The 26,486-nt window shown below is 46.7% G+C and overlaps 1 protein-coding gene across 2 annotated transcripts in view; it reads right to left on the bottom strand.

Moving 5' to 3' along the window:
- Positions 1-23,885, bottom strand: part of VILL (villin like) — a 31,607-nt gene extending 7,722 nt beyond the window's left edge. Inside the window, exons 1-12 of one of the 2 annotated variants that reach the window (XM_048951710.1) lie at positions 23,320-23,885; positions 11,908-11,989; positions 10,689-10,763; positions 8,926-9,122; positions 6,799-6,907; positions 6,380-6,490; positions 5,252-5,451; positions 5,094-5,172; positions 4,450-4,548; positions 2,157-2,310; positions 1,051-1,151; positions 731-868 (exon numbers count right to left, since the gene is read on the bottom strand). In XM_048951710.1, the coding sequence (XP_048807667.1) occupies positions 731-868; positions 1,051-1,151; positions 2,157-2,310; positions 4,450-4,548; positions 5,094-5,172; positions 5,252-5,451; positions 6,380-6,490; positions 6,799-6,907; positions 8,926-9,122; positions 10,689-10,763; positions 11,908-11,976 (1,332 nt within the window). In that variant the 5' untranslated portion in view covers positions 11,977-11,989; positions 23,320-23,885. Of the gene's footprint in view, positions 1-730; positions 869-1,050; positions 1,152-2,156; positions 2,311-4,449; positions 4,549-5,093; positions 5,173-5,251; positions 5,452-6,379; positions 6,491-6,798; positions 6,908-8,925; positions 9,123-10,688; positions 10,764-11,907; positions 11,990-13,040; positions 13,169-23,319 lie in introns of those variants that run through there. The other variant, XM_048951709.1, reaches the window with a different exon arrangement.
- Positions 23,886-26,486: the final 2,601 nt, after the last annotated feature.

Genomic DNA, 26,486 nt, shown 5'->3' with positions numbered 1-26,486 from the left:
CCACTGTCAGTGAGATGCAATGAAGGGTACAAAGTCCTACGTATGCTGTCATAAGATGAGAGTTAAAACCATGTGACTTCTTCAGGAGCTTGAATCTTCAGAGGCTGAAGCCCCAGAGGACAATCTGCAAGACTGCAAAGTTTGATGCCAACATATAATGATAGAATCATTTGCCCAGAGAGGTTGTGATGCTCCGTCCCTGGAGGTGTTCAAGGCCAGGTTGGATGGGGCCCTGGGCAGCCTGGGCTGGTATTAAATGGGGAGATTGGTGGCCCTGCATGTGGTGGGGGGGTTGGAGATTCGTGATCCTTTAGGTCCCTTCCAACCCTGGCCACTCTGTGATTCTGTAATGTTTGAAGGACTGCTAAGATCATCCAGTTCAACCACACCACTGGACCATGTCCCCCAGTGCCACATCTACATTTTCCTTGAACACCTCTAGGGATGGTGACTCCTTCAACTCCCTGAGCAGCCTGTGTCAATGTCTCACCAGCACTGTAAGCTCCATAATCCTTTACCATTTCTGTCTGACATTTCCAGCTCTCAGCCTGATGCAGGCTTGGGCTAAGAGCATACATGTTGCCTAGAAAACAGTGCTTGGGCTATTTCCAAGTGGACACATGAGATTCTTCCAGATGATTGGCTTGGGGTTTTTCTACGCAACTGTTTCCTTTGGTTTTTAGGCTTCTAGCAGACACAGCACAATCTCTTCTGTTCCAATCTGACTTACCTGCCACATGTAGAGGACATAGTGAGGCCGGCCAGATCTGAGGTAGGTGTACAGGACCAGGTAGCAATCACCTCCATAGAATTGCCCATATGTTTTGGGATCCACTGGCTGCATTTGCAGGTCCTCAATTCTCCACACCTAGTTTGAGAAATATGTAAATAAACAGCAGGGTACTCAATGTAAGGACACAGTGCTACGGGCACAGACATACCTGTAGGGGAGGAAAGGTGGGCACATGTTCACAGTTCATACAGCTGCTGTGTGTGTGAAAAGGCAGAAAGATCTGGAAACACTGATAATTGCCAAAGGAGTTCTCTCACCTCTATGTCCCCAGAGGCATCATCCACCATCCTCTGCTCAGCAGCCAGCTCTGGTCTTGCATGGAGCTGAGTGGTGTCAAACTTCACCTGCTCCACCTTGGCTGCATGCACCAGCAGAATAGAAGCAAGAACCCAGTAAGTGCACAGTGACACACAACCCCTCCACAGAAACACATGCACACAATCATTATAAATGTAAGAACAACCTGGTCTCTGGTTGCATAAAGCCAGACTTGCCACCAGTAAGCAAATGTCGACTGTGGGACATACAAGAGTGCATGCACTCTAATGTTGATCTGTTATTGGTTGGCAACTGGCCATACAGCACTTTCCAATGAGGTTGTGATGACTGGTGAGTAAAAATAGAAGTTATCTCCTGACTAAAAGTTCATAATTGTTTTCCAAATGTATACATACTTCCATCATTTTTGAGTGTTTCTTTCAGAAACAGAATGACCATGTTTCTCCAACTCATGGAGAAGACAGTATTTATGGATAACAGGGAGAGAAGGGAGAAGAGAGAACTTGCAAAGGAAGGAAATATTTGCAGCTATAAAGATATTAACGATGGAGACAAATCAGCATCTCTGCCACTTCTGTCTGCCATCAGCAAGATTTCTCTCTTTGGTGTTGTTTATTCTTTGGAGTTAATGCATTGAATTATGCACTTCAGCAGCACGATAAATGGGGGCACCATTTACACCAATAGAGAATGATTCCATTGATGTCAGGAAGATCTTGGGTGGATGCCAGTATAAACGAAAGCAGAATGTTGTTCAGCACATCCTTATCAGGTTCATCATTAGCTCTATCTGAAGAAAATTAAGCAGCTATGCAAGTGTGAATTTTTTACACACGTTTTTTTTTCAGGTGAGATCTGCCAACCTTTATGTTTGGAGTAAGTGGCAGCTCGGTTCTTATAAGAAGTACTCTGCTTCTACTGAAGGTGGTGGAAAGTATGGGACATGGGAAGAGTGCACACTGGACTTTCAAAGTGCTGAGGACAGGCTTCTCACCAATGTGAATGGCGTTCCCTTGGCTCTATAGCTTATCATGGACAGCAGAGTCAAATACATGGCAAATTGTGTCTCTGAAAACCAACTCACCAGTTTTGCCAACAGTATAGACTTTGCCCAGCCCCTGCGTTTCATCCTTTTCCGTCCACCTCTGGAAGAGCTGTTTGAACATAGCTGACTCTGCACCATCATTGATCACTTCAACGTTGGTGGAAGGAGAATAGCCTTTGGCTTGGATAAAACCCTAGGGGGTTGAAAATAGACATCAGTGAAGACACATCAAGACACAACACAAGAAGGCTGAGGACCCCAAAAGCAAACCTCCACCTCCAGTCAAGCACAGCAGCATAACAATGTCAGGATTCACCCCAAGATGAAAACGTGCACTCAGACTTATGAAGATACCTACAGACATTCTATTCATGTTTATACCTGTATTTAGAGAGCTGTCCCTAGGAGGATAGTCACCTGGATGACATCCTAAACTTAATCTCTGCATGGCATCTAATTTTTGAAAAATCTCACACAGTAAGTCTAACAAACAGCCTTGCTATGATAGAGAACATCTCATTCAGCTCTATAGACAGCTTCTGGTGGTGGATCCAGGATTGGAGCCAATGAGCAGAGATGGAAATAGGCCCACAGGCTGAGTTAGCTTTTCTCCCAGCTCTCTGACCTTCTCTGAACAGGAATCTTGCTCTCCCTTTAGCATGATAGAGAGCTTGTATGCCAAGGAAGGAATGCAGGCAGAGTGCTCTGAAGGGATAAAACTACAAAAGTCTCCTTTTTTTTTCTTCCTCAAAACAAGTTATTTCCTTGAAATAGAGCAGCCATTGAGTTAAGAGAGTGCTTCAACAGAAGTGTCTGATACAGTGCGATAAGGATGAAAATGATCTGTGTTCTGTCTGCCCAAGTGTCAAAGTCATTGCTTAGTCTTTGAGAACTGCTCTGTGTTTAGCTCAGCAGACTCCAGGATGACCCAGAGGTACAGTGCTGACAGCCATGGTTTGGGAAGGAGCCTGAGTGTGGGCTTCAGAGCATTCGTCTTCTGCTGTAAATACTGTAGCCACACACTGCCCCCAGGGAAAAGCAGAGCAGATGGTCTTCCCATCCCTCCCACCTGCCAAGCTGAAAGAAAGAGATATCTTTTGTTCTACATTTGTAGCCCAGGGCCAGAGTTTGCAGAGCTGATTGCCTACAAAAAGCAGCTGAGTTCAGCTTTTGAAAGGAGAAGCAGAGAATTGTGAGATGTTTTTAGTCGGAGTTTGTCTTAAGCTTTTCTTCTCTGAGACAATAGGTGCAAGTGGTATCTTCAGGTAAGATCTTATTGAAGGTGGGGCCACTGAGGTTCAGTATCTCCAAGGAAGATCTCACTGAAGATGAAACCATTTATGGTCTTCACATAAGTCAACAGATGAATTTAAAAACAAAGCTCTCCAGTATTATTCACTCCCACGTGCCAACTGACATGAAATACTACCAAATGCCTTCTACACTCAGGCTCCTATGAGGCCAACTTTGAAAGGAAGCACTGAGGCGTGCTCTGCCAGAAAATGGCATATTATCTGAAGAGATGCAGAGGTGTGCTATGCTGAAGTGCTCTATAACAGAAGCCATAGCTTTGCTGCAGGTCAGCTGGTCCAGGCTAGTAGCAGTTAACAGCAGAGCTCTTTCTACCAAGTGCCAGATTCCAATTCACATGTAGAACCTGGGCCCAAACCCATCAGCGCTGTGCAAAACAATACTGCCTGTAATGGACTTGGGATTGGCACTGGTAGCACTTACGTATCCATTTCTGCTTTTTTCAGAGAGCCTGAGTCATCAAATTCCCCACTGACTTGCCCAGAAGTATTACACTCAGCTGGGAACACAACTTTCTGGTCTGTGCTGCCTTGGACAGTAAGAGATGCTATTTAGCAAGCACACACGAGACTTGTGACTATCTGCAGTGTGATCCCTTCATTCTCCCCAACACCCACAGTATGGGATCACGGATGTTACAGAGATTGTAAAAGCCTCTTCCCTTTAATATCTGTTCATTGACCATAAATTGGTATAATCCCATCTCAACTCTGATACATTCTGCCTCCACCACCTCTTGAAGCAGTGGATCCCAGTAGTCTACCACTTACTGTGTCACATATAGTATTGCCTTCTGTATCTTCTTTCCTGTAATCAGTTCCCTCTTAGTTTCAGTGACAGCTAGCTCTCAGTGAGATTTGATGAATAACAATTTTACATTATGTCATCACACCTCCCTCAGAAGTTTAAATGTTTCCTCTGTTATTACTCAGACCCACACTTAATCATAATTAGTGGTCAGATCTAGATTAGTGCCTAGTTAACCTCCCACGACATCACTGGCACTACATTTACCACTCACCACGGCTCGAGTGAAGGCTGCTTTCTTCTCCTCCTGGTTGGAGGCTTTTCCTCTCCAGACATAAATCTTAAAGCCACCTTGGTCTAAAATGTAGCAGTCCTGAGGTAAAACAGAAAAAAATGATGTTAAAAAATCTCCTCAAGCAAAAGTCCTCTGGTGCCTACCCAGTCTGGATCCTTCTTGAAGCCTTAGATGTAGATCTAGCTCACTGCCTTGCGTTGCGGGGTTCTGAACCCAGTATCACAAGATACCACCAACCCCACCACACCTGTGTTCTTGAGTATGTTGACTTTGTGAGCATACCTGGCTGAGGCAGCTGCCCTTAAACTGTAATGCAATAAAGTACGTATTTTTTCTAGGAACTGCTCAAAATTGGCCATTATAGCCTCATGAGAGATGTTTCCAATCCAACAGAACACCGTTGGCTGGGAAGGTGGGTTTGCCATCTCTTGTAACTTTAACCCACTGCCCGCCTCTGGCCACTGAAGCTGTAGGTAGAGCCTAAGCTGTCTTGTTTGTGGAAGACATCAGCTAATCTTGAAGGATGATAATTTTCAGGAAACCAGGTATCTTAAAAAACAGGTGCTCAGTTGAAAATAAAAGCTCAGCACTCTTTGGTCACCATAAGGTCTAATGCCTTTCACCTCATGCTGGAGCAGGTCTTGTGTCAGGGGCCGAGTGGCTATCTCCTGCACCACGAGGTCGCTGTCCTTCTCGTAGACACTGAAAAACAGAGCCAGCAAGTGGTCAGGCCTCCCGGCACCCGCCATGACAAGGGCTGGGAGCCCAGACCCACACTCACTGATAGAGCCGGACGTTTGCTTTCTGCAGCTCATCTGCTTTCGTGTCCGGGATGGCATCTCGGAGCTCCCCACGCCTCTCACCAAGCACCATCTTCATGATCTTGAGGAGGTCTGGGGAGTCCTTCTCGTTGTCAATGATGCCGATTTGAGCGCGGCCGCCTCTTTCGCTGTCCCTGATGCTACGAGCCAGCGCAAGACCCTGCACAAGGATCATCGGTGGGGTTTAATCCTAATCCACACAGCATATTCAGCAACATTACTTCAGACCTAGAGCAGTGACCGAGTAATAGTGGTCTAAGCCAGATTACCACTGCTAATGTCTTACAAATTTTCCTATTTGTAAAGGGTGATGTGTCCACCAGACCTGCTTATTATCTGAGTGGAGAGGCTGTGACACAGCTGCTCAGAGAAGCCATGAGTGCTCCATTCCTGGAGGTACTCAAGGCCAGCCTGGATAGGGCTCTGCACAGCCTGATCTGGTGGGAGGTGTCCCTGCCCGCAGCAGAGGATTAGAGCCCAATGACCTTTAAGATCCCTTCCAACCTAAGCCACTCTGTGATTCTATAATGACCAGGTGTCACAATGTGAAGAGCCATCCCACCTGCCTTTTAATATGCATAATCATTGGCTATGAGCTTAGTCACCAACTCTGCTAATTTCCTGTTGGTAAATTTGGTTGATCACATCCCTATATTGCAGATCCTCTATCAGTAAAATAAGGGTAATGACCCCTTTGAAAACTGCCTTAAGAACCATGGATCTGACCTATCAAAACATGGGTTACGTATTCCTGTTTGTCTTATACTGACCAACCTGGAATTTCCTGTGATTTTAAAAATAAATTCAAAATCACCTACCCCTCTGCAGTAGTTGCAGTTAAATCTACCAGCACTAACTTTATTCCCATGTCATGCAGACTGCAGGGCACGTAGGGATGGCAATGGGTCTCCCCAAAGGGAGCTGGATGCCCTTCTAAACAACCAGATATCACTGTATGGGGAAATAGATTTGCCAGGATTTTCTCCATTCTCCTGGTTTTAGTCATATTCTCACTGACTAAAACAAATGTCAACCAACAGTGAACATGCAAACACTGAGTGCTGTGTGTGCCTTTGGTCCGTACTCACCCTGGATTTCTCAGCAATGCTGCAGTTGGGCCCATTCCACTGGATCAGCACTTTCCCAAGGTCCAGCAGGAACACATCACCCTTATTGAAACTATCCCAGGAAAGAGCTACCTGTCATAAGGAGACGGAAGAGCTCAGCAAACAGAGGAGACAAAAGCTTGCAGGAGACAAGCCATGGGCATAGAGAAGTTGTCCTGGGGATGTAACAACTGGTCTGCAACGACAGGCTCATTTTTCTAGCACTCATCCACTCACTGAGCCAAATGGCTTCTCTCAGGACAATACTAAACCCAAGCGAGATCTTGAAAATTACCCTTGAAAAGAAATGAGCTATTGAGCAGGCAGACCAGATAGAAAATGGGTCTAGGAGGGGAAGCAGGGAGGAATAGTCCATAGGGAGCGAGGTATCCCCTGAGTACCTCTGTGGCTGACACATGCTTCTTCCCTTTGACATGAAGAAGACGCTTGATGTTGTACATATTGGTCTCCACATGCTTAAATCCTGAGGCCGCCCCTCCCTTCTTGTAGCTGTTAGGAATCAGAGAACAAGGAGTTAGAGGTGGTTAGAAAACAGCAACCCTTCCATCATTTCAGAATATCTCAAGCTTTTGTTGACAAGTAAAAATCTAGAGCTAATATAATCTCAAAGTCTTAAGAATGGAACACGAAATGGCCTCACTCTACTGTTCCTGTACTGTACTGTTCCTGGTCCCTGACCAGACAACGAGTCCTCACAGTGCCCACCATGAGGTGGGTGTTATGTTTTGCATCTTGGGAGAAGGTGTGTTGAGAAGCAGGCAGGTCAGGGATGGCAATGGAAACATACCACAGTCAAACTGAAAATCCCATCAAGCACAGAAGTGGCATCTCAGAATTGAAATATTCCATAAACAGTCAAATGAAAATGAACCATATTTTGCAGAGAATATATATTATAATATATATATATATATATATATATATATATATATATATATATATATATATATTTTGGCTGAAATCTGTTTTTATGCAAAATAGTTGTTCTAGATAGAAAGCTGTTTCCCTATGGGAACATCCTTCTGTCCTTGAACACTCACTTTGCAAAAGCTGCTGTTAGCGTTGTAATTGCCTCACTGCGTGATGCCACCCCTTCTTGTCTTGCAGCTTTGCAAGGAGGACACAATTACATCAGTACAGGTTACAATTTCCCCCAAAGAAGTCCCAGAATGTTTTAACAGGTATTTTTGGACAAGTTTAACTCCTTTCCACATATCCAAATGCATTTTAGAAATCTAACAGCATGTTTGTGCTTCATGGCTTACAGTAATGATTGAAACAATGTCATTACCATTTGTAGAAAAGACAGATGATTGCTGAGATTTTTATAGATTTTGCAGTGTGGAAAATCAATATATTTTATCATATGTGAATAAGACTGGCAAACATGGTCAGGCCAGTGGTTGATTCACAGTACTTTAGACTTGTTTGGCACAGTTCTTCCTATCCAGAGGAGATGCTCTACCTGCAAAGGTGTGGAAACAGCCTGCTTCAATTTCTTATTCTGCCTCAGACTTCCTGTACGACCTCAGTATGTGGTTTAGGCCACGATGAAGACTAACTCGCTCTTATTTCAGAGGCAGGTATGTTCCCAAATAGAATTCTATGCCTACGTGCTTTGGAAGGTCTGAATTTCAGTTTTTCACAGCCCTTTATTCATCTTTAAAATGAGGGTAAAAGCACTCTTCTGTCTCACAAAAGCCCAGAGGAAGCTCATGAGAGGCTGTAGAGATGCAAAATGGAGAGAAATCAAAAGCAAGACTGGGTCAAATCTGAGGATGGGTTTCCACCTGGGCTTTCTTCAGCGGTCTGAAAGAAAGGCACTTAGGACTATTTCTTGCCAGCACAGAACAGCCATCACAGTCACCTTCCAAAGACCCCAGAGGAAATCAGGACCACAGGACTGGACTCAATGCCACAAGACTGGATTCAATATTATCTCTCCAACGGCTTAGTTCAGAGAATGAAGCTTTGCTTTCACAGCAGGAAAATCACCCCTAGTGTGATCAACGCTTCATGGAGCTGATTAGCTCATAAACAGGGATTAAGATGTGGTTGCTGGCAACAGCAGCGGACAGAGCACTTAAATACAACTAAGTGAACTCTAAATAAATGTTAGTAACAAACACCTTTGAAAAGATCTCAGTCTTCTGTCTCATATGTATAACCCTAACTGGCTCTTGAGGGACGTGGTTTAGTGGGCACTTTGGTGTTGCGTTGATGGTTGGACTTGACTATCTCAGTGGTCTTTTCCAACCTTAATGATTCTGTGATTCTCAGCAACGTGGATATTGATTTAAATTGTCCTGAATGGGCATATTAATCTAAATTGTATGGAGAAGAGAAAGGAAGACCCTACAGTGAACAAAAGGGCAGTTAAAACCATTGAAAACACGTGGGGAAGCAATTAGTAGATCAGAATGACACGGGCCCAGCCTCAATCCCTACAACTTCTGTTTGTCGGAATGGAAAGTTTTCACTGCAGCAAAGGGTCTGACGGTACTCACATAATGCCGCTGCGGAAATAGCTTTGGAAGGTCTCAGACTCGTGTCCCTGCACCTCCCGGTGCTGCACAGGGCTTCCCCTGAGCGCAGCGTCCAGCTGGGTGATGTACATGGCTGCAGCACCTTGCTCATCCTGAGATGAATCCTTCCCAATCCAGTAATGCAAATCCACAGCGGTGCCACGAGAGGTTCTTTTGCTCTGGAAGAGGTGGGAAAGATGAGACAGGGTGAAGACACAGCCCATAATGCTGCTGTCTGGGGAGAAGCGGCCAAAACAAGTGACCATGGAGCCCATTCCTAAGGCCCATCCTCCCTCTCCATAGGATGGAGCCCAATGATGCTCCACTGAAGCATGCTTCCATCATATATGCTTTTATGACTTATTAAGGAAAATGAGGCACCTGTGGAAGTCCAAAACCTCGTGTGTTTGACCTGTCCTACTTTTGCAGAGTTTGATATGAAAACTTAAAGGACATTCTTCTCATAGATCACTTTAAATTTGCCTGGAGATTGGATTCTTTCTCTCCCTTTCTCTTTCTCATATGACAGTACATAGTAATACCAACTGCCTGGGAGTTCCTGCTGACTTGCAAAAGAGACAGAACTCCAAATGAAGCTGAGCCCGTGTGTGCTTGCTGTGATTCATCTTATTACAGAAAAACCCAATAGCCCAGAAAGAAGAGGCAAGTGATCTGAGAACAGGTGTGCTTATCGTTATGTGAGTCGTGCCAGTTATTTTTCAGCACCTACTGTGTTAAACCCTATCATCCATGCCTGAAAAAGATAACAAAAGCTCATTTTATAAACTCGATTTGACACTAAGTTCTGTTTATTTGCTTTGTGCAGTGATACTACAGCGAAAAACACAGCAGAGCTTGAATAAAACACCATTCCTCTAGGCGCAGCTGACTAATTTGTGGCAAAATCATTCAATTTAATGCACTGTTAAAAAAGATGATCAAAGTCCTACTGTCCTGCGGACAAGCCTTGTTTGAAAAGCACGCAGTTAAGGTGCAGAATGCAAAGATGAGTATTTTTACCCACTTATCTGCAGGGAGGAAGGAGAGCAGTGGACTGACTAAGGGCTTTGTTACCTGGGCAAGCTCTTGCAACACAAGCTGAGCCTGTGAGCATCAAAACCTACAGTGATTACAGCCTGCTCTCTGCAAGGACACTCACATTCTGCTCTAAGCACATCTTTAGGTGGCTGCTGCCAAACTGATTCTCCAAAAAACACTCAAAAGGTACCATAATGGGGCGTGCATGGCCTAGCCTGAGTTCAAGTGGTTGCAATTAAGTCTGGACCAAATTTGGGTGGGACAGCAGAGGTCTCCTAAGGGAGAGAGGGAGAAGGGCTGCAGATCTTCCCCACTGTTGGTGTGACACAAAGCAGGTGGCTCTCACAACCCATACACCATCTTGTGTAAATAACATTTCCTAGTTGGCCACCTCTCCCACCCCAAAAACACTCCCATAAGCCGTGCAAATCCAGGCCTTGATGTAATTCACTGGGGATATACTGGCCATTTTTCCACGTCTGGACATAAAGCAATGGGTGAGAAGATAAATCATTTTAATTAATACTGCTAATGGTTTCTCAGGACTTCTGATTTACTGGACACACAGAGCTGTTACAACAGCCATACTACATCCAGGTGTGTGATGGGATGGCAATGCATACTCACAACCACTCCAGTATCAAGTTGGAACACAAGAAACAACGCTGATCCACCCAAAGAGACCAATGTTTGTTCACCTTACTTACATGCAGAATTACGTAGCAGTCTCCTTCAAAAAAAGTCCCATAGGCTTTTTCAGGTACAGGAACCATCTTCATGTTCTGTGAGAAAACGCACACTTGGGTCATTGCAAGAACTTTTACAAAGCAGACGTAACTCAACTGACAGCAAGGGTTTGGATAAGGAAGAATCAGGGCTGTGCTTGTGGAATAGGAAAAGTCACTTCTGGAGGAAATTCCAAATGTACCACGATGTGAAAAGGTGAAAATGAAAATGCTGCTTGCCCAGACCAACAAAAATTTGTGTATAATGTTCCCCAAGCAATCCTGTAGGCCTAGGGAAAAAGTCCCAGAGGTCATGCTGAAATGCTCTAGAGCTTGCATGTGTAGGGGATTTGCCATGGCATTGAGCACATCTTACCCTAGATTTAGTTCTGGGTTGTGGTTTTTAATTGGTATCTGTAAAATTCAAGGATAATTTTCAATTTTGACAGGATGACCACCTTGTTCAGGATTCATAGCAAGTAGCTGTGCTGGGAAAAAATGGACATTGATGGACATTGATGTCTCTCATCCCCTCTAGACTCTAATTGCACACTGTATTCAGCACAATTAACCAGCCATGCCTGCCCATTGCAGGTGGTGGGACGTGAACCCACCAGTACACACACCTCCTGGACAAGAACTGACTCTGTGGTTCCCTGAAATTCAAAACATGCATTTTTCTGGTGGCCTGACTTGTTTTCCCGCATACCAACCTGACCCTTGTGAACCAAAACGTTGCTAATTTCAGATCCTTTAGAAAACAACTTAATACAATATTTTGGAGAGAAATGTTATGGCAAAGACACTGTGGAAAACAGCTGGGATCTTCAGAGGGCCACCACCACTTGGAGATTCTTTCCACTTCTCCCCAGGCTGTCTTTGCCAGTGAAATGCAACAGAATAAGGACAAAATTGAGCATAGCTTGTCTACAAATCCCAAGCAAAGATGATCCCGAGTAGAAGGTGACCTTGCAGGTTGCAGTAACCTTGTAGAAACCCATCAGTGAATATTATCCTTGTTTTCCAGAGAAACACAAAGGCACCAAACAATAACATGCCAAATGTAGGGACAAGCTGCCTGTTTCCCACTGCTGCATCTTACCAATAAGACTCTTTTTTCCCCCAGATCAGTTCCAGAATATCTTTCTTGAAATACGCATACGCACAGATGACATACAGCACAATTGCCCCCTTATCATACCTCTATGCTCCATATCTGCAGACCCAGCCTTCTCTCAATAGTGGGAAGATTTGTGTCACCATCTGCCATCCTGAACTCTGAGCTGGAAGGAAAGGGATGAAGGAAAAAAAAGACAAAATAAGTACAGAATTGGATAGAACTGTAGGTGTGCAAGTCAGCTGGGTTTCTCTTATAGTTAATGGAGATAATCACACCTTGAAATGCCTCTCTGCTGACTATAAAAATCACATTCCAGTTCAGGTGTAGTTATCTACACTCGGGTGGGGTGAACTCCCATTTCCAGTGCATCCATGCTCATGAAAGGTCCAAGCAAAGTATGGGATCACTGCCCAGCAAAGCCTCGATAGGATACCACTGGTCTGATATGGGATTGTTTTTCCCCTGTTTGCACAGATGAGAAGGATTCACCAGGGTGTTGGACCCAACATCAGTACTGCAGCACAAGTGCAGAGACACTGGGGACCACCAGGAAACTCATGCCCTCCTGGAGCAGCTGAGGTCAGCTCAGGCGCCCTGGGTCACCAGTGGCCTAAGGAATGAAGCCCTTCCACTTCAGGAGGAGATTCAGGTCTAAGTTAAGCTACCTGCAAATAATCCCAAGGTAGGACACCAGGTTTCCATCTCCATTAGGGTCAAGGGAGCCAGTACAGTCAGCAGAGCACAGGGAGTGATTCAGCTTATGACTCAATCACCTACGTTATGCAAAGCCAAGCAGCTCTCTAGGCTCTGCTTACTGCACGGGGAAAAGGTGAATCCCAATCCTTGTGCTGCCTGCACAAAGGTACCTGGGGACCTTTAAGATGGTTTGGGTATCTCCAGATGCCACTTTGATGGGTGAAGGTCTCCCATCCATAGAATAAAAGAATCATTTGATTTGGAAGGGATCCTTAAAGGCCATCTGGTCCAACTCTCCTACAATGAACAGAGACACCTACAATTCCATTAGGTGCTCTGAGCCCCCTCCAGCCTCACCTTGAGTGTCTCCAGGCAAAGGGTACCCACCACAGGATCCACTGTCTGTTCTATTTGCCAGCAGTGAGAAATACCAGGAACTCTCCTTAACTCCCTGTATCTTCTCGCTCAGATGATAGAGGTTTTGCTAGTGAAAAAACTTCTGAATCCAGCCAACCTACCTTCTGAAGCAGGTCAAACCCCAGGCCAGTGTGTGTGAGCTCACCAGGTTGTATCTTAGCAGAGCTGGCTGGCATAACAGGTGCCTCCCCATCAATTCAGCTCAGCTGCAGCAACTACAGGACAGACTGTGATTGTGTAAGGGCACAGCCCATATCAGCTGTTCCTGTATGAGTCAGTTCTGCTCACAGACCAAAGCCCAGCCTTGAGAGCAAGCACGGCTCACTGATTCTGTGTTTTGCATTCATTTGCCTTACAAGTGAGCTTTCGTTATTTGCATTTGCTTATGACAGACTGAACTGCTGTAGTGGGTTAAAAACAACTTGACTGAGTGCATTTTCTTCCCCAACTCTGGATGAAATGGCTCTCCTGGTTGTAGGGCTTGGCTTACCCTGTGCACCTCTGCTGAGGTTTTTGCAAGAGAACAGAAGTTGCTCTTCTATGTAGCAATGTTGGTACATTAATATATTCTACAGCCCAGAACTGCCAGATCCTTTCTCTTTGCATAGGCACTGAAGCACCCACAGCCTTGAGCATCAGATTCATCATTCTCACTCCTTTGCCATGGATGGATCTGAAGGATCACGGAAGACTGAATCCACATGGCCTCACCTATTGACCACGAGGGCATTAAGCAATCCTTCAGTTTCCTCCAAATTCTCCCAGGCAAGAAGAAAAAAGACGCTTTTCATCTCATGTCCCAGAATGGTAATCCCACATAGATTGAAAATCAGGTCCAGGAAGATATTTCATCCTCTAAGGAGGAGATGGACATTCTTCTGGATGGGATCCTCACTCACTTACTGTGGAGTCTGTGGCTGGCATGAAATAATGCCAGAACCATAGAACTGTTTGAGTTGGAGGGGATGCTTAAAGGCCATCTAGTCCAGCTCCCCCGCAATGAACAGGGACACCCACACCTCAATCACTCCAGAGCCTGAATGTCTCCAAAGAAGCATTGCCCCAGTTCAGATCTTTAACCAAAATACTGTCCTTTCCCTTCAATATGGCATCTGAAAAGTCCCCATCAAAGAGTGAAGCCTGCATCCCTCAGCTACTGTTTCATTTATTTAGGTATCTTCCCCTCGGGTCGAGTACCAAAACGACTTGCAAATGAAGTCAGTGCAGAGGTTTGTATGTGAGAGAGCACTTGGGGGTGAAGTCTTTGCAAAACCGATGCTGCTCCCTGCGGAAGGCAGCAGGCGTCATCGCCTCCGAACAGCGCAGGAAGCGGGCAGCTGTCCAGCTGTGAGCACAGCTGGAGCCCCGCTCCTCCCAGCCTCCCAGCCTCCCGTCCAGCGATGTTAACCCAAAGGATCTTCAAATTCCTCTGTGCTCAGACAATCGCGACGGACAAAACCGTCCAGCAGCGCTTCATCAATTCCCACCCAAATGTCTTCGACTCAAAATGGGGAGCTTCAGCCTCCTCTGCTCCTGGGGCTCTGACACCGCCTCTGCTCCCATCTTTTTGGGGGTAGCTGCTCCCCTCCTCAAGCCATTAACTGGGGCAGTGTGAAGCACAGTGAAGGTTGGCCATTTCTTTGGACATTTCAGCTTCTTTCAGCTGGTGGCCAAGTTGGAAATAATAGGAATATGACTTCAATAATCAGACAGCTCATTTCATTAAAAATTTAATGTGACTTTTAATCAGATGATCCCATAATTCAACTCCAGCCCAGACACAAAATCCAGTATTTATGGAGTGGAAACTTCTCATCTGTGCTGAAACCAGGAAGGGCAGAAACTTTTCTAATTTAAAAAGAAATAAAGAGACTTTAAGAGGCTCAGGCTCACTGTGGGGTTGGAACAGTGATGTCCAGCTCATTTCTTATCTCACCCAAACTGGTTCTACCCAGACTTAGGTGAAATGCAAATATGCAAAGAGCATGAGTCAGCTGCCTCTGGGGCAGGAATTTACCAAAAATAGCTGGTTATGGTGGCAATTCACTTCCTTCTGTGCAGACACAGCTTTACCTATTCCCTTACTTCTACACAGACAGTTTTATCTATGAAGGAAGAAAAGAGGCACTAAAGCAGCTGTAGGATTCTGCACGCACGTCAGTAGCACACAGCTGTTCAATTTTCTAAGGCAATTTTCTTTTTTTGTGCAGAGGCGAGGTTTGAAAAGTAGTCCTATGTGTAGCACAGCTGAGTGATATTACTCATGTTGTCCCATCCCTGACGCCCCATCCCCAGATGGGGATACCCAAGGTCAGGCTGGACAGAACTCTGAGCACCTGATGGAGCTGCAGGTGTCCCTGTTCATTGCAGGGGAGTTGGACCAGATGGCCTTTAAGAGACCTCTTCCAAATCAAATCATTCTATGAATTTCCACCTCTAGGGTCACCTACCCTACCATCTGCACCATTTCCAAGACTCTTGAAGCCTTGGAAAGAGGAGCCAAGTATGTACCATGGGCACACATGGGGAGGCAGGACCAGGGAGGGGTGGCCACTGCGTGGCAAAGGCTCTGCTGGGCCATCGCTGCTTGGTTAAGATGTTATAAACTACAAAGAGCAAAAGCTTCTCCAGGCTGAGTGCAAAGGACCAAGGCCAGGCTGGATGGCTCCCTGGGCAGCCTGACCTGGTGGGTGACAGCCCTGCCCATGGCAGGAGGTTGGAACTAAATGTTCTTCAATGTCCCTTTCAATTTAAGCCATCCTATGATTCCATGAATTTAACTTGATCTAAGGAATGAAGCTGGAAGGTGAAGGCAGATGGACTTTAACACTCACTGCCAAAATCAGAACAATCCTCCTTGCTTGCTAAATCTGACCCTTCTCCAACCAGCATTGGTGTGAGGAAGAGCTTTGCCTTCAAGAAAGATCAGATGACTGATTAAGTGTCAAGGTCATTCTCAAGAATGGTTAATAAATAACAATTGGGGTGGAAATGCCAGCAGTCACAGCTTCACTTCAGTCAACCTGGTATGTGTTGAGGAAGCAGAGGCAGCAGGACGTTTTTGTTGGCAGATGGGCTGTTTGGGTGGGGAGGGAGGACAAGCACTCAGGAGGGGACAGGAGATCATTTCAAACTCTCAGGGAACATTCAGAATTAAGTCTGATTTGGCTTGTCTGGGTTTTGGCGGTGCTGGAGTCATGGCAATAAAAAAACCCCAGTGAAATGACTAATGTTCTGTACAGCTTCGGGAAAATAGGAAGCAGCTGTGGCTCCAGCCTTTCCAGGCTGAAAGCCCTAATTATTGAGAATACTTGGACTGGCACTGGATGAGGTAAACCAGGGCTGTTGAACTGCTTACATTATAGCTGAGCATCTGGGCCCAAGGAGTGTCCCTGGAGGTGCTCAAGAAGCATGGAGGTGTGTGACTTAGGGACATGGTTAGTGGGCAGGACCAGTGGTAGGTGGACAGTTGGGCGAGGTGATCTTAGGGGTCTTTTTGAACCTTAATGATTCTATGATTTTTTTGTTTGCACAAAGGACAGCAGTTAACTCTTGTTTTGCTCCAGAAAATGAAATTCAACATTGAGTACTGTGCGTGGCTCCTCAACTGCTGCTTGGCACCACTGCTTTAAAGACTGGCTGTACCTAGAGAGGGACTGGCCAGAAGCACCAGCACTCAGGCTGCATGAGCTGTCTCGTTTTCGTGGTGCAAGAGGAGAAAAAGTTCCTTGCATCTCAGCCAACGTGGTGATGATGCAGGGAATGGGATCTGTGCTTTGGGGGTGGCAAGAGAGGCAAAAGCACAACTCAGCTGACCTCCTCCTCTGTGTACTGTTGAAGTCCAGTCTCAGGAGCTCGGTGTGCCAAGGAAATGGCTCTGCGCAGACACTGCTGCTGACCACAGGGAGCACTCCAGCACTCCTGGAAAGAGCTGTTGCCTGGAAGCTAAAATTATGTGAAATAAGCCTTGAAATAAGATGCTATTTCTGATCATGGTGGGCAATTAACTATTGGAACAGCTTATTAGGAAAGCTGGCAGGCTCTCCTTTATGACTTTCAAACAAGATGGCTGAATGGCCAGGGTGTGTTCTTTGGGCTCGGATGCTCATGGTCTGCAACCATCAGGCTCCAGTCAGGTGCCCCTGTTAGTCTGACCATAATGCAATGACATGGAGCAGTCCTCATGCTTCAGGGATTCATGGCCTCCCCTATGGGTCAAAAAAGATCCCTTATCCTTCCTACCAAATCATCTGCGTGGATTATGGAAGGGGCTGAAGGGCTCTTTCACTCTTTTGATCCATCAATCAAAATCAGAGATGGTGCAGGGGACATGGGGTGAGCTATGATTACAAGAAACTCATTGCTCACCTTCTCAGGGACACTGACTCTGGAGCTGAGCAGGAACCTATCCTGAGCTCAATGGGAATGTTTGCACCTTTCTTCACTAGTGGCTGCTAGGGATCATCAGACCCAACTCATCCAAGTGGGTTCATTCTATGTCAGCTGCATCATCCAAGTCAACTCATCCTGTGATCACTACCTGCCATCATAGGAGACTGTTCTTATGTGCTCATGGGACAAAGGCTGGGATGACAAGGACTGAGGTGCTAAAGATGCTAAAAACTTTAGGGCCTGGAATGAAGAGAACAACTGAGGTGATTTTACGCTCTCAGTAGTCTCTCGAACTGGAAATGCTGTAGACCATGGGAAGGGGTTGTCGCTTGAACCCTGGAAACTTATCCCACCTTCAGCCACCGTCTGAGAGCATCACTCAGATGTAAACCTTCAACATCTCTCCCTATAACCCATGCCCTCACCCTCTGCCCATTCCAGTCATCTCTGACTTACTTTGTAGCTTACACACAGCCTTTACCAGAAAACAAGCGATGCTGTGAGCCTTTACCTTTCAGTCCCCTGGAAGCTACACACAGGTGGGCTTTGTACTAATTCTCCAGACACACTATTGCTCCTTCTTAAAAGGAAGGAGCACAAGAAGTAATGCATTACTGGGAAATAGTTCCTAGTTGCCACAGCCCTCCACCTGAACCTCATCTGTCTCTTCAAATTCCTTGGAGGACATCTCATTCAGGAAGGCTGGCAGACCACGGTTTATCTCCTCTGACTTTGCAGACTCTGCAGCTGCTTCTTTTCCACCTGCCATCAATTCCAGCCCATCACCTTGCTCCATCCAGAAAGCCCTGCTCATCTCTCCACACCTCCCTTTATGACCTCCTTTCTTCCCCCTGTTCATTGGCTGCTGGTAGCTTTCCAGCAGTCTGATCTTCAAGCAGATGGCCTCGGGAAACTGATTTGTAGGAGCAGATTTTCCCAAACTGCTGCTTTCAGAATCCTCCCTCTAAAATTTTAATGCCTGTTTTCTCTGGGAAGAGTAGAGATGCATTGTCCCTGAAAATTTCTCATTGCCATAATGACTTACTAACAATTAAATAGAGAGAAGTTATGGATGTCTCATCCCTGAAGGTGCCCAAGACCAGGCTGGATGGAACCCTGGGCAACCTGACCTGGTGGGTGGCAACCAGCCCACAGCAGGGGTTGGAGCTGGGTGGGCTTTGAGGTCCCTTCCAACCCAACCATCCTATGATTCTATGAAACCCACCACCCTGAGGATGTGGCTGTGAGATAAAAGAGCTTCACAAGAAGCTTTTAGAAGCCCGCTGCATGCAGGTGCCTTGTGGCAGTGTTGTCCCAGGTGTGGTGCCAGGTGCATTATTTTCAATTACTAAAATGCAGCTTGATTCACGCTTGCTCCAGGGGTATCCATTCCACCTCTGGCTCCACACTGTGAGGTTACTGAGTCAGTCACAGTGCAGAGCCATCCCTGGGGAAAGCAGGCACGAAGCCTGCCAATTCATTACAAACAAATCTTTCTTTCAGTTCCTTCTTGCTCTGGTGGAAGGCAGAGATTGCTGGCTCAGGACCAGCCCTGCATCCAAAGGCAGGGCTTCATGACACAGCAAGGGCAGGAGATGTATGCAAGGAGGAAAACAAAGCTGAGGCCATTTTCATTCCTCTTCCTGGTTTCCTGAGAAGTGGTTCAGGTTAGAAGCATTCTCAGAAACTTCTAATTACTCACTGCCTCCAGGAAGAGAGTTATGATCCTCCTCAACACCAGTGCTTTAACAGAGCATTATTAAACCTCATGACTGCAGGTAAGTAAAATAGAGCTGTCAGGGAGGAGGAGGTGTACAAGGGATTCTGGAGCCCCAGGGAGCACTTGAGCTTCAGAAACATGCAGGGACTGGCAGGCAGGTGGATGGTTGAGAAGAGACCATAAAAATAAGGCATTTTTCCTGCTGAGACAGAAGAGGCCATAGCTTAATGATGGCCAGAAAAGGGGATTAGAGGAGGAGATTCATTCAGCCTCACTGTGCCAATACCTCATCACTATTTTGGAGAAGAAATTTTTCTTAAAATCCAACCTGAACCCCCCCCTGGTGCAACTTAAATCCATTACCTCTCATCTAAGAAGTCTGAGGAGGACTCTCTGGGTGGTTCTCCTCATCCCAACACTGGGTCATCAGCAGAAATGGCAAATCTCTGCCTATACGGAAACTCCAGGCGCAGAGCCCAGCTTCCCACACTGTCCTTCACCTCTTGCAGCATACAGGAGCCCAACTCCATTCTCCAAGTGCAACAACTTGCTCCAGTAGACGCTGCTCCAGCTACGTTGTCATGAACCATCGGTGAGGCTGTGGCACTGCTGCCCAGAGAGCTGTGGGTGCCCCATCCCTGGAGGTGCTCAAGGCCAGGCTGGATGGGGCCCTGGGCAGCCTGAGCTGGTGCTTGATCTGGCAGTTGGCAGCACTGTTCACAGCAGAGCAGTTGAAACTGGACAATCTGTGGGTTCTCATCAAACTCAAGCCATTCAAAGATTCAGTGACTGATTTAATGATTCCACGAACTAAACCAAACACGCAAAAAACCCCTGCAGTTAAACACAAACACCAGCACCCTCCTTACCCTGCCCTTTTTAAAAATCAGGTCTTAGAGTTACAATCTTTTTTGCTGTAAGAGCATGAATGCCTATTTCTGCACACAAGATAGAGAGCAGGTTTTCCTGGTACAGTGTTTAAGTAGTGCAATTGAATAAACCCTCACTATCAGGATTTCTGTTTGATGGTGAGGGAGCGAGGGGCTGGTCTGGACCTGTTCCCAGAGCATTGGCTTCCCAGTGGAAAGCAGCAAGATCAGTGTTAACTATTGAATGGAAGGGATCATAGAATCATAAAGTGATAAACTGGTTTTGGTGGAAGGGAACTTAAAGATCATCCAGTTCCAACCCCCTGCTGTGGGCAGGTTGCCCCCCAGCATTCAGGGCTCCATCCAGCCCAGTCTTGAGCTTGTCCAGGGCTGGGGCATCCCAGTTTCACTCCAGTGTAGACCCATAAGCATCACATCAAACTCAGGAATAGGAAACCCAGGACCTCCCATTTAAAAAGGTTTATATTTTGGGTTGCAAATGAAACAGGATGACCTGGGTGTAAGTGTGACAGTCCATAGGTGACCGTGCAGTTTCAAGCAGATGACACACCTCTACTGAAAGACACCTAACTTGTGTCCAAACAGGGAGGTGCCAACCAACCCCACCCAACCTTCCTTGATTAGACTGGGTGCTTCTGTGCACTTGGCACACATCTGGCATGAGAAGGGAGATTCAGCCCACACAGGACCTTGGCACAGAAATGCAAGAAGACGTTGCAATCCTATCCTGCCTGAAATGAAGGGCAGCTTTGAGAGAGCAGCACATCAACTGCGTAGAGCCGAATGAATAAAACATCCCTGCAAATGCTGCAAAGAGTTTTAAAAGAGTCATTCATCCGGGGCCTGCTTTTGCAACCGGAGCTGCCAATGGGAGTTTTGTGTGTGCACTGAGGAGGAAATCAGGCATCTGAAGGGTGAAATTTGCTCAGAGCCAGGCAGCAACTCTTCAGGCAGCAATTCAGTAATTCAGGCTCCAGCAGCCTCCCGAAGGGAAGGTGGGTATCTGTGTAACAGCATCACCCAAAAAAGAACCTGACTTCTGGTGCTGCCCATCCCAGCTGTTTTAGCAAGAGCAGTTTTAGACCAAGGGCTATCCAGAAACCTATTCTTTTACTGCAGGGCATGGCCACAGGGTGTTTTTAGGTGGGAGAGGTCAGCTGCTCTGAATAGCCCATTCCACAGGAAATGGAGTCAATCGTGGACTCAACCGTGCAATTTCACGTCCCCTGTGCCTCAGGTCTTTGACGTGGATGTGAAGGAATGAGAAGTTCTAGCCTCAGATAAGCATCAATAGGCTCAGATAAAGGCAGATAACAATGGCAGGACTCCAGTTTCAAGCAAAGGCCCTTAGAAATCAAGGCAAGATGCACAGTACCCTGTGCTGAAAATCAACACTGCATTTGGGAGGACTTTGCAGAGTGGGGGCTGCCAAAGTCACAGAGACAACGTTTACCCTTTTTGATTTCCTTTTGCACTCAAAACAGTCAATGGAAATGAGCAATCACCCAGGATAAATTACAACTAGGCCCATTTTCAGAGTTGTTTTACGTGGAAAGAGAGAACATAGAAGAGGGATTTAAGGGAGCAGGTATCCTCCTGTGACTGTACAAAGTGTGTTCATCTGAGGGGTCAGCAGAAGCTCAAGAATATACTGGAATATAAAGAGTCAGAGCAGAGATATTTTGGGTGCAGGATGTCCACATGAAAGCCCTTCCTTGCTTAGGTGGGCATGTGGTATTCAGTAGAGCAGCTTTTAGAGCAGACAGAGGCAGCCCAGCCCATGGACTTGTGCCAGCCACCGAATAACTCCTGGGAGGCTGCAAAGAGCCTGTTCCTTGTGACAAAGTGGGACAAATGTGACAAATCCTTGTGACAAATGGAGCCCTCAGTGAAGGTTAATGGCTTCACATTCCTCCTCCAGGTGCTGGGTAGGTGGCACAAAGTCCATGCAATAGACTTTTAGAGCTTTTAGAGGGATGAGGATGAGCAACCACAGCATGGGCAGTGCTGGGAGACCAGGCTGTGAGGCAGAAGCAGCCTGGAGTCACTGGGCTCACGGTGCATCTCCTTCATGTATTACATGTCCCACACCTCCCTGGAGCTCCACAGCAGAAAAGGTGACAACCTCCAAGCTTAAAGTCCAGAAAGACACGTGCAGCTCCATGGGGAAGACCAAGTGACACCACAGAGTCACAGAATCATAGAACCAGAATGACTTGGGTTGGAAGGGACCTTCACCATCCTTGCCCATGCAAGAGCAGGGATCTATTTCTCAAGAATCCCAAGAGCCCCAAGATACAGGGGATGCAAGGAGACCAGGGTGATGCTTTTTGAGGGCAAGGCATAAAATCTTTGTTCCCAGCTGGGACACCCTGACAACTGCTGCCACAATGTCCTGCCTAGGAAATCACATCACGAGACAAGGGGGGGTGGGGGAGAAGGGCAGCCTGGTGCAGCCAGGAGGGCAGAAGACATAACCTCAGTTTTCCTGGTCTGATGCCCATCCTTGTGCTTCCTTCCAGCACACCAAAGTATGGTAAAACCCCACCAAAATGAAGACTGATGCCCTCTGATTGCCTGATTTCCACTTTGCAGGCTCTAATTTACCCACTTAGCTGCGGTGTGTAAAGAGCACCTGGATGATTCACCTGCTAAGTGCTACTCTTGTGGGGCCAGTTTGCTTCTGCTGTTGTAAGATTTGTTACACCTGTGCTAGGACAGCCTTGAACAAATGCAAACCTCCCACAGATGCTAATTCATATTGCTTCTCCTTTCTGTTAAATATTTATGCTCCTGATAGACACGCCTAAGAAAAACACTGGCAAGTAAGCCTGCAGCTCCACTCCATTACAACTCGACTTTATCGCAGTTTGATCTGCATCTCAAATGAACAAGAGGAGAAAACAATCTGTGCTCGCAGAGCAAACAGCATTCGGCCATTAGCAGCTTTATCAATTAGACTCCAGCAGGACCCATGGGTCAGAATTTCCAGCACAGCTTTTATCAATGCTTGAACCCACAACGTCCACACGGGCAGCCAAGCTTCGGGCAGATCCCCATGGCAGCAAGGATATGAAACAAACCGGGTCGAAGCAAAATGCCGTTAATTGCTCGGTGTGTGAAATCAAAGCTGTTCTGTGCAGAGAGCCCAGTGCAAAGCCTGTGTCCTTATGGCCGTGCTCCTCTGTGAGTGGAGGGAGCTGCTTGCCCCGTCCCAAAAGCAGCAATGGGGATGCAGGTCTGGAGGGCTCATCGCTTTTATTTTATGAAATTCTTTCATTTTTTTTCTGTTTCTTACTCCTCCACCAAGCAAAAGTGGTCATGAAACAGCTCTGGCCTTCAGAATAAAGCCAGGAGGGGTGTAGAAAAGCTGCTTACCTTGTTGGAAAGCGCCTGGTGTGCTCGCAGCTCTCCCTCCTTGGCGATCCCAGCACTTTCTCTTCTCTTTGGCAAGCTCTTTTCAAGGCACTTTTGTTTGCTGTTCTGCTACCTTGTCAGCTAGGGAACAGCAGTGCTCGGTAATTCAATCCTCTACTTAACTGCAGACACTCCTACTGCTGCTCACACCCATTTCCAGGCTCACCGAGGGACAAAGAGGGAGCCAGTACGAGAGAGTTTCAACCAACTGTTTGCATCAACTATCCACCAACACTGCAATCACCGAGCGCTAATGATTAAGTGCTGCTTTAATTAGAAACCTGCTTTGTCCAGATTTAAAGGGCAGAAATGTTGGGTGCTTTTTTTTTTTCCCCCTTGTTGTTGCACAAAGCCAGGCGTGGTGCTGCACCGTGCCACATCAGCACTTGGGCCCCAGAGCCTCAGCTCCAGTCCTTGACTCCGTCTGACTCTAATTTCAGCAGCCAAAACAGCCTGAGAGGGGGATGCTGTGGGCACACACCCTGCTGGGTCTCCCTTGGTGCATGTGTGGCTCTGGCAATGGGGAGCTGGGGGTGAGGATGGCCACCAAGGTTACTGGCTGCGATGGAGCACTGGAGCGTGCAACCAGGCTGCCTCCCAGGAGACAGATAATGATAAACTAGAAAATCACATCAGAGCTGGCAGTGTTTGCTGTAGCCACTGCCCATAGCAGAAAGCTCTCTCCTTTGCTGGGAAAAGTGATTCAGAAGAAACATGAGATAACTCAGATAGTTGGGCTTCATGTCTACCTCCCTGGTACCTGACATTGGGCTTTTTCCACCCTTGTAATGCTCTTGGAAACACATAGGTGGATATCTATTGCGATATGGCAGCTCATCATTAAGAAAAAAGCACTTGCAAAGGATGGCTCTGACACGAAGCTGGGAAAGTTGCCTTGGCTGCCACTGGCTATGGGTGACCTGAAGACAAGCCATGTCCTTTCTGTCTCAAACACCCTTGGTTGGTGATGGGAGCATCCCTCACTGGAGAGGAGCTAAGGCACTTCTTACCCTGCTGTCACCGGCTGCCTCTGCCTTTGGATACCAGGGCCCATTGGGTGCCCATGATGATCTTCCGCTTGCTTTTGGGGAGCTTGCTCAGACCTGGACTTTCAGAGGAAATCAGAGGCCAGGCTGCCAGTGATGTCCATGGAAAATGAGCCTCTGAAGATCAGTCCCTCCCATCTCCTGTGCTCACCTACGAAATGAGGACACCAACCCTGCTCCCCTTTTTGCAAGAGAAGAAAAAGGTCAGCAGGCACTGGGGTGTGAGAATGAAGATTGTGTGTACAGCAGAGAGGTGCCAGAAAGGACCATGCCCAGTGTGGGGCCCAGTTGAGTTTCGAATATCTCCATGGATGGATGCTCCACAGCCTCTCTAGGATTAGGAGCCACCCAAGTCCTTCCCTTCCTACACATCAAGTTTCTCTAGCCATGTTTTCCTATGTGGATCCAGGAGTTGGACATAGTGCTCCTTATGGGTCCCTTCCAACTCAGGATATTCTACAGTTCTATGATTGATTTCTTAGAATAATCCACATAAACTGCAAAAGAATATGGGTCAGCTCATCAGCTAAACCAGATACAAGAATGAGACTAAACAAACACAGTTTGCAAGTTTGAGTCTGAGGGACCTGTAATGAGATGAGTGCCCAAAATGCTCGTGACATTAGGTACAGATCAGCATACCTCTAATCACAATAGCTGCAGATCAGGGTGCAGGTTGAACCTGCTCATTCAGTTCGTGTTGGAAGGAAATATTTTAGATATCTCATGGTTTGATGGCTGCGGATGCAAAATTATCAGTGAGCAATTCATCTGCAGCCTCTACCTTACATTCTCATTCCTTTCATCTCTGAAAATTCATGCTGAGTGTCTTCCTCTTCCAACCCATCTCCACTGCTGCAGCTACATGAATGTGAGCCCTGGGAAGCACGTCCTTCCTATCAACACTCCTTTGGTTGTAAGGCCCGCTTTGGCTCATGCACTCATGGCGTTTGAGCTGCCTGTCCCAACTCCTTTCAACCTCCACAGTGACAAAGTGGTAAATAATCCTGGCGAGCTTTTTAAGGAACTCAAATCTGTAGAAATGTATGTACAGCAGCTTAGGACAGCGAGTGCTAAGAGGAAGGGCAATGTTTGTCACAAAACACGGGCTCAATTAGCACTGAGCTGTAGGCACTTTTTCTTCCTGCTAATTTCGGTCATGCCATGGGGTTACAGAGCAGAAAACATTATTTCCAAGCAGTTTAACTTGGTGCTGGTGGAGAACAGAATAGCTTGGCTTCTGTAACTGCACATAATTTGAGATGTTCTCGTTCCAGCCAATTTTCCCATATGTATGACCCCATGTATTCATATTCTCATCCTGAGCCTCGATATTCCCAGAGCTCAGAGACCTTGCGGTTTCAGGATATTTTCCATATGCACAAATGGCAGATGATGCTGTGTTCTGCATCCCAGTGCAAGCCTAAGACACTGGAGACATTGTCACAGGGAGCTGGTGGGGGAAATCAGAAGTGCTGGGAGGAAGAGTACAAGATCAATGTTTGGCAGCGCCGTGGCCCCCACCTGACTCACCCTTGGCCACCCCACGTGCCTGTGGACAAGGTTATCATTGTGCACAGAGAAACAGGCTCTGCCAAGGGTGTATTTACCAAATGACACGTTGCAAAGGTATTTCCACCCCAATGCATGGCTATGGAGCTCCGGGAGGAAGAGGAAAGGCCAAACCCTGCAGGTGAGATAACACAGCAGGGGCCTCTTGCAAAGGGAGGAGGCAAAAAAAACCCCATATACCTCCTCAAGAATGCAGGGATTCATTGCTGCTTCTATGGGGTTTTGGTTAGTGGGCATGGTGGGGATGTGTTGGGGGTTGGACTGGATGACTTTTGTGGTCTTTTCCGATGTTAATGATTCTGTCAGCATCCTGCAGTGCATCGTATGGATTTCTGAGAATCTTGCAGATCTTCCATGACCCCAGACCAAAGCATGTGGCATTTTGCTACACATTCCTCACTCCGGCACTTGTCTGCCCTGCAAAATCATTGTGTCCTGATGAAAAACCACACAGTGCCTCTTATAGGACTCCCTGTAGATCAGATACCAATCACTTGGGGAGTTTTATGA

Source organism: Lagopus muta, chromosome 7 (assembly GCF_023343835.1).
Source record: "Lagopus muta isolate bLagMut1 chromosome 7, bLagMut1 primary, whole genome shotgun sequence".
Classification (NCBI taxonomy): Eukaryota; Metazoa; Chordata; class Aves; order Galliformes; family Phasianidae; genus Lagopus; species Lagopus muta.
The sequence above is the reverse complement of the archived record's forward strand: the minus strand, read 5'-3'. Positions and strand labels throughout refer to the sequence as shown.